General features: G+C 46.0%; 2 protein-coding genes across 5 annotated transcripts in view; one reads left to right on the top strand and one right to left on the bottom strand.

Moving 5' to 3' along the window:
• cadm1b (cell adhesion molecule 1b) overlaps nt 1-20,409 on the bottom strand; it is a 173,001-nt gene that overhangs the window by 144,246 nt on the left and 8,346 nt on the right. For 3 of the 4 annotated variants that reach the window (XM_085915589.1, XM_085915592.1, XM_085915591.1), the window contains exon 4: nt 19,650-19,789. The gene's annotated coding sequence lies outside the window, so the exon portion shown is untranslated. Of the gene's footprint in view, nt 1-19,649; nt 20,387-20,409 lie in introns of all 4 variants that reach the window. The other variant, XM_085915590.1, reaches the window with a different exon arrangement.
• zbtb16b (zinc finger and BTB domain containing 16b) lies at nt 430-19,867 on the top strand. Its single transcript, XM_085915582.1, has 7 exons — nt 430-547; nt 1,920-3,136; nt 4,933-5,030; nt 7,989-8,075; nt 14,657-14,827; nt 16,486-16,653; nt 17,156-19,867. Exons 2-7 carry the CDS (start codon nt 1,998-2,000, stop codon nt 17,383-17,385), a joined length of 1,893 nt encoding a protein of 630 aa, XP_085771708.1. The 5' UTR covers nt 430-547; nt 1,920-1,997; the 3' UTR covers nt 17,386-19,867.

Below are 20,409 nucleotides of genomic sequence, written 5' to 3'. Positions count from 1 at the left end.
CAAATAAACATCAGTATACTCAATCCAATTATAAATAAATTATATGACGAGTTCGTGCTTGTTTCGAGAGTGACCAAATCAGACACACACTGTGATTCTGGAAAGACGATTTAACAAGTTAGCAGCAGTAAGCCACGAACAAACCGGAAATTAAATAATCACACTGACAGCGAACTATTTTCTTTAGCGAAATTTTAGGACCACTACACATAACCACCATGGGAATCAAACCACACTTAGAAATTTACCGCCTGGGGTAACGGTAACGTGAGGTACCAATGAGAATAAACGCTTTGCAATTTGATCATAAAACATCACCTTTTGTTGTCAATTAAAAATCAGCGCAATAAATCTATAGCAAATCATCAGGCAAAGTGAGTGCTTTTATTTTGAAGGCTCAGAGCGGAAGCGCCTCTATGAATTCCGTAACTTGACTCGTGTACTTGGAAGCGGGAGCGAGTTTTTGGAGCGGGCACTGTGAAATGTGGCAGCATGATGCTGCCTGGATAATCGGCGGACAGGAGCACGGGCGGACACGACAAGCGGGGTAGGACGAGCACTTTATAACTACTATTTGACTATTTACAACGGATATAGCATTTGAAATCAAATGACCTGCTTTGGTTTTGGGAGAGCTATAAGCCCCCCACCAATGGGCTTCAAGTTTCCCTGAAGCTTATATTTGCTGGAAAGAACTGCAAACGGAGTTATTTCCTTCTTTTTTTTTTTTTTTTATGACGCTCTTGCTGTGATTTGCGAGTGTGCACCTGATGCGCTCCGAAGGTTGCGGATATCCATCGGAAGGTGACAGGATCAATCAATTAAAAAGCATCTTTTATTTTCGCGTCATTCACCTCACAGACAACGCATTGTCCATGCAGAGCGGCACGCCGTTTTCACGCGTTCATCCATCTTAATAGTTTGATAACTTATTGATCGGGCGGCTTAATTGTCTGGGGTGCCTCTAATTACGAACGTGCGCTGCCTTAATGGACTAATCAGCTTTTGTCTACCTGTTGAGGGGCGTTTGAGTGTGCGCACTAGCGGGCGTGCGTCCGTGCGAAGCTTGATAAATGACCGGCGTCACCTCTCTCAGTATGCAGACGTTATTACAGCGACGATCTCGCTTGCAGACTAATCAACCCGGCAACAAGCAAACTGTTGCCGTGCGCGTGCGCGCGCGCGCGCCTCTCATCGACCTGTTGTCTGCTCTTTGAGACTTAACATCAACCTCCCCCAAAAAGAAAAGACAAAACTCAAGTGAAATGTTCAGACTGATCTGAGACTGCCTTCACATCATAAATTAGGCTACTGTCTCTATCCTGAGAGACAATCATCAAACGCACAATCAATAGAGCCGTGGCCGAGCCAAGGATCTCAATAGAATATTCAGTGAGGGAATTTCAAGCACAAATGGACCAACAAATAAAACATGAGAAATTGTCAATATAGTGACACTGTATCTTAGAATAAGGTGGAATTCAAAGTCATCTGAGGCCTGATTATGTCACGTCTCTGGAAGGGTCTGATTAAAAATGGCACCTCCAGAAATTGCGGAACAATGGGTTGACTGATTGTGTACCGTTTTAAACTGTAATACAGTCACCAGGTGACAGCTAAACAGTTAGCTTAGCTTCTTCAATTATCAACTACTTTTTCTTCTCTGTATCGTCCTTCCGTCCGGATTCCCTTGCCTGCCTCTTAAGGTCAGTCTTGGTCATACGACAGACAACTGGCATAAAACCGCCGACTGTCAGCAAAGATCATTTTTGTGGCAGTTCCCGCGCTGGTCGTCTTGAAACACAGCGATGTTTGAAGGGCTTTCTCGGGGTTTAAATAATTTGATCAAATGTGAACTTAATGGGTACTTCTATGCACTTCTCTACCGATACTGATGCCACTCTCTTCTCCACTCAAAGATTACAGACCCCCAGCTGAAGAAGGGCCAACGCCTGATGCGAGGCCGCAGCCAAAGTCCGAGCGGGTTCTGACAAAAAATGGGCGTTCTCCAGCTCCACAACCCGGCTCACCCCGACACGTTGCTGCAGCGGGCCAACCAGATGCGCCTGGCGGGCACCCTGTGCGACGTCATCATCACGGTCGACGGGCACGAGTTCCCGGCGCACCGCACCGTGTTGGCCTGCACCAGCAAGATGTTTGAAATACTGTTCCACCGCAGCAGCCTGCGCTACGCTCTGGACTTCCTGTCGCCTAAGACCTTCCAACAGATCCTCGAGTACGCATATACGGCCTCGCTGCAGGCCACGGCCGAGGACCTGGACGACCTACTGTACGCCGCGGAGATCCTAGAGATCGAGTTCTTGGAGGAGCAATGCCTGAAGGTGCTGGAGACCATCCAGGCCGAGGAAAGCGAGGACACGCTGGTGCGGAACCACGTCGGCGGAGACCACGGCGACCACGGTCGGGCCAGACACTGGCGGCATCTCATGTCCAAGAAGCATTCCATCCCGGACGGAGCAACGCGTACTACTGCTCTGCGCCAACTGACCTTGTACCACATGACGGAGAGGAGCCCACCGGGGTCAGACCCAAACGCCCCTCCAGAACTGAGTCCCAAGCTGGACATAAGCATGGACATTTCCCAGCAGCTGCTGCAGCAGAGCAGGGCAGAGGCCCCGACCCTGGAACCCATCGAGGGTATCAAATCGGAGAACATGCAGGTGGACGAAGCCGACTGCTGCGAGGGACGTTCGTCCGAAAGCTGCGCGTCGGATCCGAGCCGGGACGAGGGCCCGGGGACACCGCTGAGAAGCAGTGTGATCACCAGTACCCGAGAACTACACGCCAGTCCCGAGGAGGGCGTGGTAGGAAGCTCTCTGGACTGTTTCCCCGGGTTAGCCGAGAAGCACCTGGCATCCATTTACACCATGGCCCCAGACCACGCCGGGGAGGCCATGACCCAGGTGTCCGTGTCTCTGGCCCCATCCCTGGGCATGCCGCTGGACCCGCGGGCTTACGGCGGCTTATTGCACCAGGGCCTTCTGCACCGGGAGCTCCTGAGCAGGCTGGGCCAATTTGCGGCAGGGATGAGGCACGAGGGGTCCGTTCTTGGGCCGCAGTGTTGCGGCGAATGCGGGCTGCAGTTACACAGCCGGCAGGCCATGGAGCAGCACAGGTAACAGCAACACGCGCTACATTAGCACAAACTGAATTGAGCCAAGACTAGCAAATTGTACTAATGTCGTAATTTCAACTACGCTTAAAAAATTCCGCAACTCTTCAATTCCCAGATGTGTTTGACAGTCGTAATGATGGACGCCTTCAAGTGTGGCTCTATTTTGATCGCTGCTGTATTGACAAGCTTGTCAGCTCCGACATTATCTTTGTGGACGGGTCAATCTGTGAGTTCCTCATACCCGGCCGCTGACATTTGAGCCTCATGCCACTCCGGCATCCCGTAGGATGTTTAGTGATGTGCCGTCTTACTCACGGATACGGACGAGCGCATGTCTGCGGGCCGCCGAGCTGAGATGCCGCGGCGGTTCTGCTAGAGGACAGTGAAGTTGCGCTAGGTCCGTAACCAGGTCACTGAGCATGCACCTGGTTCGCCGATTGACATTTGGGAGTGCTTTGCTGACAGAATTTCTCCGGGAGCGTTTTCAGATGGAGAACTACAAAATTTTGAATTCTCTTAGCGGGTTGCTCCTTGTGGGATGTTGGATTATTGTACACGGGGACGAAACAGTTTACCAATTATGCATGCAAACATTTTAGATAATTTGCTGTGCCATTTTAGATTTTAATTTTTGCTACAACTCTATTAAGGGTCTTGAAGATGTTTTTTTTCCCACTTGTGTATTCTGCATATTATATTTTCGCAATTTTTATATGATATTTGACTTCTTATATAATTTAAATATTATTGATTTTTTTTATAAGACTCATATTTCAGAATATATTGTAAAAATATTTAATATTTTTGATTTAAAAATTTTTAATTGACACATTTTTGCATTTTTTATAAGATTTATATAATTTCAGAGTATTTTTAAAGAGCCTCAAAATAATACACTGTAGGTTTAGTGGGAAGGAAACTTCTAATCAAGCAGAAAAAGTTTGGCTTTGAATAAACTTGACATTTTGACACTGTCATCTTAATTCAAATTAATTTCTGGTATTAAAACAGTGAATGTGAGGGCGGTAAAAGGGGAAATTTGTAGACAAAAAAAACAAACAAAAAAACAATCATCATCAACAGAGACCTCATTGTCCTTGCCTTTAACTGCTGGGGATTCCAAATAATAGCTTTTTGATACCATAGCACATCATTTAATCTTTGGACTCTAGAGCACAGTTTTTGCAGTAGTAAAATTAATCCATTCTAAAAATGTGTTTGCTTTTTTTTTGGTGTATTTTTGCCCACAGATTTACAATGGCCTCCTTTGGAGGCCGGGGTGATGTGAGGATGAGAGTACAGATGCCTCACATACTCAGATGTGTGTGATATGATATGATGGCTTTTGCTGGCGGCTGGGCTACAGCCGCTTGTTTTTTTTTCTCCCCTTTTCATCGGAGCTGCATGAAGAAATGTGTGCGTGTATAGATATATGTTTGTGTGTGTGTGCGTGGCCCGTGTCTTGCAGAGCTGGCGGGTAGAGGCACGCGTACGTCTGCACTCTGAAATTAGCAAGATATCCCATTGTCTGTGTTCTCGCTGCATTCACGCGTTTTGTGATTCACAAACTCCGAAGGGCCTCTCACACTAATGATGCTGCATTCAGACGGGCCCCGTCTCTTTCCGGAATTTAAAAAAAAAAAAAAAAAAAAATATGGCTCTTCTTGTTAGGAAGCACAATGGCATATGGGGAGAGGATAGGGGGGGGGGGGGGGGGGGGGGGGGTGCCGAAACAAAACACTTGTGCTAATGCATCGCTTTTGTATGTCTTGAATTCTTTTTTTTCTCTCACGCAGGAGGCTGCATGATGACGAGAAGGGCCACGGCTGCGAATTCTGCGGCAAACAATTCCAGGACAGCATGCGGCTACGCATGCACATGTTGTCTCACACAGGTACAGTACAAGTTATTCAAGTTTGTCCCTCAATCGATTTATTTATTGTTTGCTTTGTGTCGCCTAACACAAACATTGATTTTGAAGTCGTCACTAGCTTAATGCTAACATGAAATGCAAAACAGCATAAACAAGCTAACAAAATTAGCATCTATTTTTCCAAAATAAACAAAGAATTTTCCAAATCTAACTTAAAACAAAACAACCCACTCTAAAAACAAAGTTCAAACTAAAACAAGAGTCAACATGAAATCCAAAGTAACAATAACGACAAATCCCAAACGATTATAATCCGACTCGGCCTTTTCAGCTCCACCTGTTCCTCTCGCTTTTACCTCTCAACCGAGCGCCCCCTCCCTTCCCGACCAGAGTCTGTGTTTTAGGACCTCTTGCCAGCTCTGCCCCCCTTCTTTTTTTTTCTTTTTTTTTTCGGAGTGATGACATCATCAGCTCGCTGCCGGCAGGCCTGGGTGTTCTGCCAGTGTTCCGAAGCGTGTGATGGCTCGCTCGCAGATGTGTGTCCAGGAACACACTGTACCCAAACGCAGACTTAATCAGACCTGACTGCTCTCCCAGCTACTTTATCCAAAATAGAGAGCGAGGAGCAGAAGGGAGGGATTGGGGATGAAGGGTGGGTGGGGGGGGTAGCATATAATCAGGGCCTAAAAATGCATCTAAAATACAAAGCTCAGCTGTGTTGACATCCTGCTGACAACTGAAAGAGGGCTCTTTCAACTTTGCCTGACTCGTCCCTTTTTTGTTGTCAAATCCACCAAACGCACACATGACACGCTTTGTGCGCAGCACCTTTAACCTGAGAGTTTCCCGACCCCCACGTAACACGACATGAAAACCAAACAAAAAAGGATGCGGATCTCATTTCTGTGTCGTGGCGTATTTGGGTAGAGCAGCCTCAGATCCCGCCGGTTGCTAAGGAGCGAGCGCTCCGCCGCTCTAATGGGCTGATTTGGTATGCAGCTCGACGCCGGCTCTTATTTTGGTATGCCAGACAAAGTGTTTTGATGGAGGACGATTGCAGCCGCGTCTGGAGACGGTTTGATGGTTTATGGATGAGAGCACACTCCGTGCCTTTGACTGCACAAGACAATGCACTATGTACCCCCCCCCCCCCCATCGCCCCCACCCCCCCCCCCTCTTTCCGCTTTTCCCCCCTTTATCATCTGAATCGCACACGGCGCAACACAACGCAAGACAACACGGCGCGCTGGACGGCGTCACACGACATTAGGATCTACCGCTCGTGTGTAACACTCTTTACGCAGTGCAAACTATAAGAGATGAACAGATTGGTGCTTTTTTTGGGTGTTGTTTTGTTTCGGCGAGGTTGGCACCATTTGTGTGTGTGTGTGTGTGTGTGTGTGTGTGTGTGTGTGTGTGTGTGTGTGTGTGTGTGTGTGTGTGTGTGTGTGTGTGTGTGTGTGTGTGCGCGCAGAGTTGAAAGAGGAGCACATTTAGGGCTGCTGCGTTCCGAGTTCCCAAAGCTTGTGGGTGTTTTAATGAGTCATTTTAACTTCATTTAAAGCCAGCTGAGCAGAAAATAGATCAGTGAATGAGCCCAGGGCCAGTATGGATCTGCAACCGATTTACATCTCACTGAGAGCCAACCCACATCCAAACAGCTGTGTGTGTGTGTGTAAGGAGGGGGGGGGGGGCACACAGCAGAACCTCCAAAGTGGAACACAATCGGTTCAGTGACTTCAAAGTTGTTCTAATTTATAAATACAGCAAGAGTTAAAATATTGCCACTCAAGGATTGCTCACATTCGTTCTCTTTTTGTGCGAATAAAATTCAAATCAAGTGTAAATATAGTTAAAAGTGGAACAAAGCTTATGAAAATGTTTTCAACGTCCAGGAATTGTTTACTTGTCATTCAAGATGGGCGGAAAATCAGTATTGGGCTGTCGTGATTTCAAAGTATAGAGCATCGCAGAGGCCGCCGATACTAGACACCGATACTTAGATCCCTTTTTCATCATTCCTCTCAAATGACCATTGAAAGGCATTTTTTGTAAGTATATGTACATTTATATGAACGCTCTAAGGTCTTTAAAATGATCTTTCGTCTTTTGAATGAAACATTTTTAAAAAATTTAAAATTTCCTATACTAAAGTACAGTCTTCACGTTTGAGCTACACAATGTTACAGTATAACACAAGTGTATCCATTTTATGGAGTAAAACACGTCCTGGTTTTTGATGACCACTTAGGCCTTCCTCATTACGGCACTTAACTGTTAAAAAATGATGAGATGCTTTTTCTCAAGTCTCACAGGATTTGCCGACGGGACGCGTCATTTCCTACGCTTGAATTTATATAAGTTGACGGTTCGACTCGGAGGTTCCGCCGCGTGTTGCCGTGCCTGCGCCTGTCGACGCCGAAACATTTCCGGCAAGGCCCACGCAACCTCGTCTGTCATCGCAACAGACGAGACGAGGGGGCCATGTATAGGTGAACTGGCGAATGTAGTCACGGTCCATGTGATGGGATTTGGGGTGTTGACGCTCAAGTGTTTTTTTTTGGTTTTTTTTCCCTACCGTTGGTTTTTTCCAGCCGATAAAAGGGCCGTGCCGCAGGCGGTAAGCGTCTGCTGTAGAGAGAGAACACCCAGTCTTTCTGTGGACTCTCAGGCAGACAGTCTGCTCTCTGTTCAGAAGCTGATAACAGGGGCACGGTAAATACAAGTCTTGCCTGGTTCTGTCGGCGAGAAGGGACCGCTGCGCCCCGTCTACCGCTTTTGTTTGTCCAATTCGTGCTTTTCTGTCGGAAAGTGTAAGGAGGGAGAAAAAAAAAAAAAAGCCACTTGACTTATCTTTTTCCTTCCGAATGCCAGATGAAGATGTGACTCACTGTGCTAAATCACACACATGCTTTTTTTTTTTTGTGTTGTTCATGTCGCTGTATTTTTATTTTTTTTTTATTCAAAATGTTCCCGCAGCTCCCGCTGAGGCTCTGGTGTGCGATCAGTGCGGAGCTACCTTCTCCTCTGAGGAGGCTCTGGATGCCCACCGGCTAACACATACAGGTTAGTCACACACACACACACACACACACACACACCCCCTCAAGACACACGCTCGAGTTACTCCCATGACTTTGCGACTGAATTTTGCTCGTCATGCTGAACGGTTTCAACTGTTCCTGTCATGATGCTCCATAATTTATCGAGAAGGAGGCGGGAGGCCCTCTCACATGTCGGCCTCTAATATCTCTCGGTATCTCGATCCACCGCGTGCTACTTGCACACAAACCACAGCTTCATAAAATAACACTTGGCATTATAGTACTAAGCCCGCCCCCCCACCACACACCACCATTTTTCATCTTACTATCAAAATCAAAATTCTGAAATTGCTCGGTGGGGGCCCGAGCAATTCAACTATGATGTTAAATGACGGACCTGAAATGGCCCCCAGACTGCGGGTTTAAGACCCTACAAAACCACCGGTGCTGTCAATAGACTGTGATTGGTCAAGTCCATGTTAACAAAATCTGCTCTGATGCAACGCTAGCGAGATGTAATTGTACCTACACACCCCACAGGGGGAAAAAAAAAAAAAAAAAAGACCAGGTTTACTGTAGCGTGATGACCTCAACTGAACTTAGCGCTTGTTCGAATCAGGCTGACATAAATGCTACTCTGGTTTCGCTACAGCCTAAAGCTAAGGTTCTTTCTGATTTGTGGAAGAGCTCAATTGTTTCCCCCAAAACGACTTCCTCCACCATAATTAAAAGTCACACTGAAGCAACATCATCTAAAGCCCAAAAAAAAAAAACTCTCGGAGGCAAATCAACTCAACAAGGAAGAACACAATAGAATGTTTGCCATTCTGTGAATTTTCCCAAACCCGGCGAGACAAGGAGCTAGTCAATCCGTGTGACACGACTCACTATTAGCGCGCAAGCTAACCTGATACCCGTCAAAACATCATGTGAACTATGCAGAGGCAGCTGAACGTTGTTTGTTACTGCAACAGCGTGTCGTAACGGCAGCCTAGAAATAAAAGCTTCAATCATTTCGGTGGTCCGCTGGCTTGTTATGAGATCCAAAATAGACTCCTGGATCATCTACTTTGACGGTTTAGGATTTAGCTTGTGATAGCGCTAGCATCAACAGCAGTCAGAACTGCGTGCACTGCTTGAAATTAGGGATTGATTTTAAATTAAACTCGAAATTAATTGTTGTTTTTGTGCGGCCGGAAAAGGAGTTGCCGATTCCGTCTCAACTCGATTGTGAAACACGATTAGATAAGACCTATATCCACACAGTGGCAGTCGTTTTTTTTTTTTGTCTCCGTGTTATTGAGATTTAATCTGTTTCTGACATTTACGGACACAGTAAGAACATGCCCCGGGTCAGAATGTCCTATGGACTTTATTACAGTTTCTAAGAGAGGGGAGGGTAAAAAAAATAAATCAATAAAAGGGTTACGTCGATTTGTATTTATTTTGTTCCATTGCGTGGAGATAAGGTTCAAATTGATAAACGGGTGCTACGTGCAAACACGTGAAAAAAAATCATCTGCTGTGTAGAACATTAAAACAAATACAAACACGAAATTTCTTCCAAAAATACAAAGACGATATTGGTTACTGCACTCAAACCAAGCGTACTGTCTCTACTTTTATCCGAACCCGCACATTTGATTGCCGCTGTCGGAGAAAGGCGATCACTCTCTTAGGAGTGTTGGCATGTAACCGTAACTCCAGGTGGCGAACACACACTATGAATACTTCATGCCAACCAGGGGCCGCCGATCATGCCCACGAGTTTCTCCCCTCGTCACCCTTCGACTTGTAAACATCCAGAGCTCGGTTTCAAGCCCTGGCGCCGTATCAAGAGCAGAGTACAGCAGGGCATTACTCTCTCACTTTGTCACCATCTCACCTCGGCCCGCCGTGACGCACGAGCCCATTTGAGTTTTTTTTTTTTTTTTCTTCAAACTACAGGTAATCTAATCGGCGGTGTTCAGGTTGTGTACTGAGAGGGGGGAGGGGGGAGGGGGTTGCGTCGAGTAAACATCAACGACACGAAATGCACGGTGTCCTTTTAAATTGCCAAATGAGTTTGGTCTCGGTAAGTTTTGTCAGCTGCTGTCTACCGCCTAATTGGAAATAATACAACTTTGGGGATGGGAGGGGGGGGGGGGGGGATAGTTTTTTCAAGTCTGTTTGGCGTTTTGATATGTCAGAGGTGAATGGCCGAGGGTCGAGAGGGGGGAGGGGTGTACTGTGGGAAAGCAACACGGGCTACATGAGGACTTGCTATTGGTGGCGGTGCGCCGGGTGCCAGCACTGAGCCGGAGGAAAACATCATGTGCTGCTGTTTACTCCTCAACACAGCGCTGTCATAGTCTCCTGACCTACTTGTCAGAGCCTAAAATAAAAGAATGGATCCGTCTCCGAATCGCTCGCACAACAAAGGCGTTTGTTTTGTCGGAGCTGGCGGAAAACAAAAAAAAAAAGACTCCGGGGCTCTTTTTGGTTTTTTTCGGAGTCCGTATCATGAGTGTCGAAACGAAGCGCGGTGCTTGAGAGTTGGCCGGTCGGCCATGTTTGTCACCTTGCCTTCGAGGCTCGGGACGCGAGTGCCGCCTTTGTGGACTCGCGGCAGCTGCACTGTGACTTCCGCCGCGGTCCTTGTAATTAACCAGCATTAAAACCCGATTCAATATACAGCCACGGCTTCGGAAGACCTTTGAGCTCGCCCCGGTGCGTCCGTCACGGCGCTACAGGTTCCCTTCAATAACTACTTGTGATTCATACACGCAGACTCCGGCCCCCGTCGGGCCGAAACGTATTTGCACGGCGATGATATGCAAAGCGCCTGGCGGCCGACTCTTATTTCTATTACGTGCAAATTATTTCGATGGAGAATGTAGCGTAAACATTCCAGGAACCGCGGCGGCGGTTGGAGAGCGGCGGCGACCTGAGTGAACCTGCTCCGCCGAATGGTTCAAACTGGAGCGGCGAAATCTCTCCTCGCGTGAATTATTGAGTCGGTTATTCGTATGTCGGGTAGATTAGCAGTCGACTGATGAGAGCCCGCCCGGGGTTGTTTAAGGTAGCGCGTGTGTGCGTGTGAACCTCCTCGGCTGTGTGCATGAGCACATACAGTAGAGCGGCTCCGACGCGCGGCGCGGCGGGTCACACGAGGTGCGTAGCCTCAACTGAGCCGAGAGGCGCTGAACGCAGCCCGGGGGCGGAGCCGCTCGCTGCTATGTGACGACATGGCGCGCGTGATGTCATTTTTTGTAAACCGTTGAGTTCATTTCCTGTCTGAAAGTGGAGTGGGGAGGTGTTGAGATGAGTTGAGCACAAATCCAATCACTTTATTTTAATTTAGACTCTAATCTGATAAATAGTTTTTAATGTGAAACTGGCCTGTGGCACAACAAAAAATAAAACGTTGGCAGACATTATGCTTTGCTGAAAACATATTAATGAAGCAACTTTGGCGTGATTTTCAGCCACATTATAAAAAAATAAATCTTTATTTGTTCAGGCTATAAGCAATTTAGAATCTTAAGTGACCTAAAAATATTTTTTTAATGAATAAGCTGATTAAGCAGTCATTAGGATTTGTCAGAGAAACAGAGTCAATAATTTATGCTCTGTATTAAATTCAATTTACTGTTCGACGATGATCATTATCCTCTTTGTAATCACGCCATCCAGCTGTGGTGGCATGAAAAAGCCAAGACAAAAGAGTCAAACAGAACTTTGGGATGTGATCCATTTGATTCACACAAAGTTGTTCATCAAGATTATCCTCCAGCTGTTGAACTAAAGCGTGAACAATTCTTTAGCTCTTTTGTTTTCATATATTTTAAAAATAAAATAAAAAAAAAAATCAAACCTCATGACTTCAAGGATAAAAGCCAGACAAAGAAATATGTGACTACAATCTCTTGTTCAATTTGCAGTGGGGTCCACTCCCAGTCCCTCGGGTTGGGAAAACTTTTGTTTGGGGTGTGAAAAGAGACAGGCCGCGCTTATTTGTGAATGAAGGGATTAGCTCCGACACTTCAGCCCAACACGGAGCATGAGCCTATCTGGTTGCCCGGACACGTGGTTTTGTCTTTTTTTTTTTCGACTCCCGACGCTCCAAGATGGCCTCTGTTTAGTCAAGCGAGGCGCACCTCGGATGTGCCGAAATAGCGTCGCGGCCTCGGCCGTTGCTGAATTATTAACCTGCTTGCGCAGTGTAACTTTCCTCCCGCGTGCGAGTAAATCATTCCTACCATTCCTCAAGACACAATGGTCAGTCAGTCGGCCTTAACGGGATACCACGGGTTATGTGCTATTGACCCTATTGAGAGCCGAGGGTCAAGGGGTCATGCTGTGCCTCAAAAGCTAAATCCCAAGACCATTGTCTGGTTAAGGGTGAGAGCGCAGGGAGGGGGGGGGGGGGTGTTGGGCAACCAACTTTAATATTCTGTGCAGAAACAAGCTCCTCTGCTCATATTAGCCACTGGAAAAACTCAAATTCATCATTTAACAGAGCGACAAAACACAACCGCGAACGCCTTGCCTGGGAAAGTCGACTTTAGTCGTTAACATTACTTTTATTCTCTGCGAAGAACAAATCGTCACCGGAATTTAAGCGCGACATCCTTGTGGCAGGATTTTATTTTGCCACGCAAAAATGTCGGCGCAGATGGCACCATAAAAAAGCGTCTTGAGTTAATGTGGTGGGATGATAATTAAAGTGGCTTTGAAGTATTTAAACATATGAGAACCAGGCCGAGCGGTCTGGAACACATTGAAACAGAGAGCACGCCCCCTGCTGGATAAAGCAAATATTAAAAATTGGGATCTCAACCGATCAAACGAGTGCAATGCAGATGGGTCCGATCTTTGCGCGTAACCTTAGAATCCGATTCAACGGCCAAACTTAAAGGATTTTCTGTACGGTCAGGAAAATATAAAAGCCAGGAGGGTTACAAAAGGGGGCATTGAGTCTGTTGTCTTTCAACTCAAATATTGTGATACGCGAGTGAGAAAAGGTCCCCGGTCATTAGGAGAGGGCATAAAGACAGTGGGTGAGGGGGGGGAGGCGGAGCCTATGACTAATGGGCTCGGTCAATGAGGGCCTGAACCTCATTGTGTGCTCTTTGTGCAGTCGGCAGCCCCAAAGCCTCTAACAGGTGCGGCTCAATCCGGCGGACGGCCTCCCTGCAGGATTGTTAAGACCAGGGAATGTCTTTCATCCCGTCCCCTAGCTGTTAATGATTACGAATGATTGGCTCTCTCCTATTAGTTTGTTTTATCGTGGCGTTTCAAACCGAGAGAAGAAAAAAAAAAAAAAACGCACCCGCGAGAAGTCATCCGTCTTCTTCACGACGATGTGTCTATTTGCGCCGGGTCTTCAAAACGACAAGATCGGGGGGGGGGAAACAATGGACGGCGATTTTTCTTTCTATGCCATGGCTTGATTTGTTTCTTTCTCTCTCGTCCGTTAACTTGATTGAACCCGAAAGCGGGCGTCTGACACTCTTCCCTCTTTAGTATGAGCGCCCTGCATCCCTTTCCCCTGCGTTAATTCCAATTTAATTGCCAGTTGCCTCAAGGCACTTCAATAACAGTAACAAATGATTTGATTTAGTGGACCTCATCAGACTGCATTTTAAATGTGACACAGCAACCCCACTTGAATTCCAATGAAGTGCTGGCACAGTCCCGTGTTTACTAATGATCCTCCGCTGGAGATGTCTGATTGAATCTCAGTCAGGAGCGATGGGCTCCGTCGAGCATCGGCGGAGGATCTGAAACCTGAGCAGACGAGACAAATAAGGAGTCTCATAATCTCGTATGAATGCCCCCCGACTGTCTCGAGAGGCGCGGTTTCGTCTATAAAGCCGCAGATTAGCCGTCTCCTCGCCGTTTGCGAGCGTATGATTTCGCCCGGGTGAATTGGGGAAGCGGCGTCCAGAGCCCGTCGATCAAACGGCCGAAGGATGCGCGTCTCGTTTTGACCGAAACCAGCCCCGCCGGCGGTTTTCCAATCTGTATTCCTCGCCACACTCGGCGCAACAGGAAAGCAGCCCCAAAGAGATGCCAGGTCACACACAGGATTAAACTGGATTGTGTTTTTTTTTTTTTTTTTTTTTTCCTGCAGTCCTGCCTTTAATGGCTTGATATCACTACTTGACATTCTGCGCAGGGCACACGTTGTAGGCATCATTTAGGGCGGAGCCACTATCAGCGGCTCTTTCAGCACAGAGGACTTCACAGGCTGCGGCTGACTCTTGATGGGGGAATGAAGAGAATAATTACACATCTAACATAGCAGGGAAGGAGCCATTGATTGTGTGATTGGCATGCGCTACGTCGGCTGGGAAATTCTTCAGGAAAACAATGACTTTCATGCTTGAAAATAGAACGTATCATACAAAAAAAAAAAAGGCTCACAGCTGAAAGCGCCGGCAGGCTTTTAGGGGAGTTGGTTTAGGTAGAGACACTTGCTCTTTGAAAGAAGCTTTTCCCTCCGAGGACTCGCACAAAGTTGAAGTGACCCAGTTTCCCCACTTAAGGCCCCGAGTCTACGCGCCGTACTGAAATAACCGCGCGCGCCTCCGTCTCTCCTTTTTGTGCTTTCTCCAGGGACTGACATGGCGGTGTTCTGTCTGCTGTGCGCAAAGCGCTTCCAGACCCAGAAGGCCCTGCAGCAACACATGGAGGTCCACGCAGGCATGCACAGCTACATCTGCAGCCACTGCGAGCGACCCTTCCCTAGCCACACCACCCTCAAAAGACACTTGCGCTCGCACTCGGGTAAGAACCACCCACGCCGTTTTGGACATTTAGCATTTCAAGTATACAAAGACACAATATACACTATGAGCAGGGGAGAAGCTACAGGGTGGCTTGGGGTGGTCGTGGCCACCCTTTTTCCACTCACTTGCCACGGTCCTATCCATCGCCACACCTCAGGGAAGATTTGGATTTCTATCACATGGTTGTGGTATTCCTAGATTCCTTTGGTATTTTTTTCAATATTTTCAAAATAATAAATTAATATTCATTAATATCAATTATTCTAAATGATAGGCAAAGTCGGTATATGTTGGTGTGCCGTTTAATTCATAAAACCCTCAGGACGGTATTATAGAGAATGGTGCACGGTCACCCCTGGCCACCCCACGGAAAATGTTCTCGCTACGCCCCTGTATATGATAACACTAAAATTGAGGACAAACAACTCACACTTTAAGATGCCTTGATGTGCCGTTCTGGTTATTATCATGCTAGTAATCGTGTTTTCTACTACGCCCATACTAGGGGAGTTTTGTGTGGTTCAAATTTAAAAAACAAACAAACAAAAAAACAGGAGATTGTTATCATTAAACATTTCCTCCATGGCGGCCTCTCAAAGCAACAAAAAGCCCAACAAGGGTTTGCACTTCAAATGTTACCGCTGACATTAAAGTCCCGTTAACTGTAAAGGCCTCTCTGTCAAAATGACTTTTGTCAAGACAGAATTTGTAGCCGTCGAGTCAGGACTGCGGGTGGATTGAGAATCGTCGGCAACTGCACTTATTCTTCCTATGTGCCTCAATTTCTTCCGTTAATTGATTAGCACGCATCATCTCCTGGCTCGCTTCTGCATCAGATGACTCACCTCTACTGTGACAGCACTGTGCCGTTCTGGCCGGTGCTTATTTTGGGCAATTTCATCGTGTTTATATTTTTGGGTTCTTAGACAGCCGTCGGGGGCTTGTGCAAATTCACGGCTGTCAGTTCCGGTGTGGTTCACGCGAGGCGATAGAGGGAACCCAAATAAATATTGAAGGGAAAAGCAAATGGAAATGACTTGTCTTGCGCGTTGGAGCCAGGGTGAGTTTTAACGCCGCGAGAAACGGAGCGATATCTGCCGAGGAGATGTCCCCCTTTCTTCTTTTACCTTAAATAACACTCTCTCAGCTGTCAGGACGACTTGATGTCTAGACGGGAGAAATACATAATTGATGTGAAGAGACAGAAGTGAGGGGATTTTTTGGGGGGGGGCCGTGACAGCGTATCTTGTTTGTGTGCCGCCATTCTGCTTGGAAGTAACATTTTGTAAATGTCAGTGTGTGTTGGGTGGGCGGAAGGGGAGGGGGGGGATATATTGGGGGGGAGAATTGGCCTGTAATGAGGAGACCCATGTATCCTGGGCTTTGGTTGTTGCTGTGGTCACTGAGATAATGAGCCACATAGGTCATTGGAGAAGAGTCAAGGCATCAGCCCGAGGAGAGAAATGGATTAACTACAGTATAGAGACGAGAGCGTCGCACGTCCGGAGGACTTTTATTAGCCATTAGCCCGCCGCCGAGAGGAGTCTCCTCGCGTCACAACATTAGCGACGTGCGGCGGCACACGTGCTCGTTCGGGCTATTCGGAAGGGGCCGAGGTCGTTGTGTTGACACGAGATGATTTTTTTTTTTTTTCAGGCGATCATCCGTTCGAGTGCGAGTTCTGCGGGAGCTGCTTCCGAGACGACGGCACCCTGAGGGGTCACAAACGCATCCACACGGGAGAGAAGCCTTACGAATGCAACAGCTGTGGGAAGCGCTTCAGCCTCAAACACCAGCTGGAGACGCACTATCGCGTGCACACAGGTGAGAGTCAAGAGCGAGATGGCCGTGCGAGCTTACGTTATGGATGTTAACACAACACTGTCTTAAAAGTAGATATCACTGGGTATATGTAGACAAATATCTGACACGTTTTCACATTTTTCTATGACAGCAATGCAACCATTCCGAAAAATGAAATTCAAAATGTGACTACTGGGCATATATTCTTTATCCCCTGCAAAGAGCTAATAATACTTGCAGCTGACTGAGTAGTTGTGACCTTCCTCTTCCTGTATATACTGTACGTATTAGTATTATAGAGCCCTCTAGTGGTCAAACTACACAACACATGCAAGCCACGCTGAATGGAAAAAAAACGTAGGCTGATTCTCATCCCGATATTTGTCATCGTAAAATTCCAGACGGACGATTAATTTAAATACATGAATAAAATATTTTGGGGTCCCTTAATATTAAATCAGACAGATATTAAGAAATGCTTTCGTCACCCTCAGCTAATCCGATTCCAAAAATGTCTTCCCAGGTGAGAAGCCATTTGAGTGTAAGCTGTGTCACCAACGGTCCAGAGACTACTCGGCTATGATCAAGCACCTGCGCACGCACAACGGCGCGTCTCCATACCAGTGCACCATCTGCCAGGACTTCTGTCCCAGCCTGGCCGCCATGCAGAAGCACATGAAAGGCCACAAACCGGAGGAGGTGCCGGCAGACTGGAGGATAGAAAAGACTTATCTGTACGTCTGTTATGTCTGAGCAGGTCTTGGACCCGGGGGTGGGCGCGTTTGAAAAATATGTCGGAGTTTATAGTGGCGACTCTTGCCGGGTCAGATTTTAAAATGCAAAAAGTCGAGAGGTAAACGTGCTGAAACGGTAACGTACTTTATGACATCGTCTGTGCCATTTAACGATAAAACCGTTGAACCATACGCGGTCTTTAAAACACGAACTCAAAAACGTGTTCAAACTGTGAAAAAAAAAAAAAAAAAAAAGGTGCAGAAAGCAACCAGCGCCGGCTGGCCCACTTGGTTCAATCGAGTCTTTGTGAGAGTATTCCGTTCCCTTAACCACACCGCAAGGAATTCCACGCAAAAGTGGCAACCGAGGACACGTTTACACGAGGACAAACGAAGAAAAATGGGAGGTGGATAGGTTTCTTCGCGAGGATATTTGTCAAGATTTGAAGTCACAGTTCCACGGTTTTCATTTTTTGCTCTGCAAAACACTGTGACTGATCATTTCTGTTCAAATGCTCCAGTGTATACTAGTGAAAGACCAGATATGTTTTTTTTTTTCCCAGGGCCCGATTATGAATAGTCAAGATGGCTGATCGCCGATATTTGAAACAGACATTAAATTTGCAGTAAAAGGGAAAATTTTGGCGTCAAAATTTAATAAAAAAAAAAAAACTGTTGAAATGACATTAAACATTTTGCTAAAATAACTTTTCAAATTTGCCATACGTTGTAGCTTTTTCTTTCAAGTCTATACATACAGAGAATAAGTGAAAATGTAAATAAAAAGTTCCCGAGAGTTAAACATTTTTTTTCTCTCATCGGCCTTGAGAAAAAAAAAAGATAATCGGTCTATCGTAGTTTACATTGCCATTCAAATACTTGAAAAATATATATTTGGGTCGTATAAAAAGGTACGCTGGTTGTTGACTGTTGAAAAGTCACATTTAATGAAGCGGATTAAAAATTTTAATTCTTTGGCTGTCACTCAGTTTGAGATTAGCAACAGTGTCTGGGCTTTTTGACCTGAGTGGCTCCCTTGATCCTTCTGTTAAATTTTCCCCGAGTATTTGATTTTCCTTGCTGTTGTTTTTATTTTATTTTTTAGTTTTACAGTTGTACTTGGACTGGTTTTTGGCTTCACAACATGCGAGCTCATAAATGGTCTTTTCTCGCGGCGGACGGCGGCGCGAGTTCCGAGGTAGCGGGCTTCAATGTCTTTCAGTGTCATTGCTATTTTGTTGTTGTTTGTAAACAAATACGTGCTGATTATCACCACCGCCGCGCGGGGTCGTCCGCCATTTTTCCCCGTTTGTTGGCAGGCAAACAGTGTTGCTCCGTCTGTGGGTTTCTTTTCCTAACAATTACCGTCACAATTTCAATGGTCAAACTGTGTCAGAAAAGAAAAAAAGTATATATAAAGAGCCTCAACATGGCTTTGATGTGTTTTTTTGGGGGGTTTTTAATCACCGTCTATAATTAGATGTCTTATAAATCAGAAAACTGATGAAAATAGAACATGAAAAGCAAAGTTGTTTTTTTTGTGTTATTTTAAAAAAAAAAAAATCCAGACAAGTGGCAGTTAGTGTGAGTTGTTGTGTATGTGTCATGTACAGGCCGTCCGTCCTGCGTTGTTGTTCCTGTGCAAGCCTTATCCTGTTGTATTTTTGTATCACGGTAATTTGCTGTCTTGTTTACATTTGAGAAACATCTTTAACGTGTGTGTTTTATACGTCTCCGATGGGGGCGGGGGGGACAAGTTCCCTTTTTCTAAGCGGAGCGTTGACATGCTTGAGTATGTGGGTCTGTGCTGTTAGTGGGTTTTTTTTTTTTTGGTTTCTCGCTCCCAAATTCGAGATGAGATCCACGTCTCGGATCATTGCAACTGGAAGCAACATACTGTGATTGTGACGCTCTGATGCAAGTTGCCAGCAAGGGCGATGTAAAAAAATGTTCAAATTGCGTTGCCGATTGAGTGAAAGTTAACTGTGAGGTTTTTTTTTTTCTTTTTTTGGGGTGAAAACGGTGTACAGCACATCGTGGCAACTTGATGCCATGACACACATTCACTGTATCTATTCTATACATGAACATGCACTATAACCAGTTTAGTCAGTGGACCAAAAGAAATAGAGCACTTTTGTTTGAGATGATTTTTTTTTTTTTTTTTTTTAAATCTTTGTATGTTGTGATAATGCAGATGTCTTTTTTTTGTTTGTTTTGTTTGTTTAGTGTGTCCTAGAAGGCTGTGATTCGCATCGTTTCGATATGTCGATGTCTGTCTACCTCAGGGCCAGGTCGAAGCTCGAGCTGGTGTCCAATCAGGGTTGTTCTTCTTGCCATGTGTGCAGTCAAGTCCCTCCTCATTGCAGCTTTTTAACACCCCGTGTGGAAAGTGTTTTCTCAGTGTGGATTCAGGCACAACTCTGTACGCGTCGGTGTTCGGTGGCATGGTCAGAAAAAAAAAGAAAAAAAAAAGAATTAAAAGACAATTTACTATTCTATGCATTTTGTCTCTTCTGTCTGCTGTTTGATTAACAATTAAATGGATGGAAGTTAGCTCATCAAGATAACAGGCTGTATTTTTTTATATCACACACATGCATATATAAAATTGACATTATAGAATTTATATTGTATGTTAACTCCACCCAAATGTTAACCTTCATTGTGTAAAATCCATCCGCCGCTGCAGTAGCTTTGCTAATTCAGTTTCAACATTGGGACTTTCACAGCTTTTGCCATCGTCACGCCGGGCAATTCCCTCCTCTTAACACTTTATTGGCTCCGGCCACAAACCTTCCCAGTGGCTTATTTATTTGTGTCATGTGGGCTGGAGTGATTCCAGACTCTGTGCTGACCCCTGATGGCATCGTGCCGGAGCCGCAGCTGGCCTGCGTCTTAATCCAGATGTGGAAGGAGCTCAAAATGAGAGTGGCGGGACTCCCAAAGCTCCATGTGCGGCACGGTGAGAGTGGCAAAGCTCAGGCAGACCTCTTAATTACAAGTGCTGGCAGCAGTTTCTGGATGCGACGACACACACACG

Source organism: Syngnathus leptorhynchus, chromosome 7 (genome assembly GCF_054491065.1).
Source record: "Syngnathus leptorhynchus isolate UIUO chromosome 7, UIUO_Slep, whole genome shotgun sequence".
Taxonomy (NCBI): domain Eukaryota; kingdom Metazoa; phylum Chordata; class Actinopteri; order Syngnathiformes; family Syngnathidae; genus Syngnathus; species Syngnathus leptorhynchus.
Note: the sequence above shows the minus strand (reverse complement) of the source record. Positions and strands in the feature narration are given on the sequence as shown.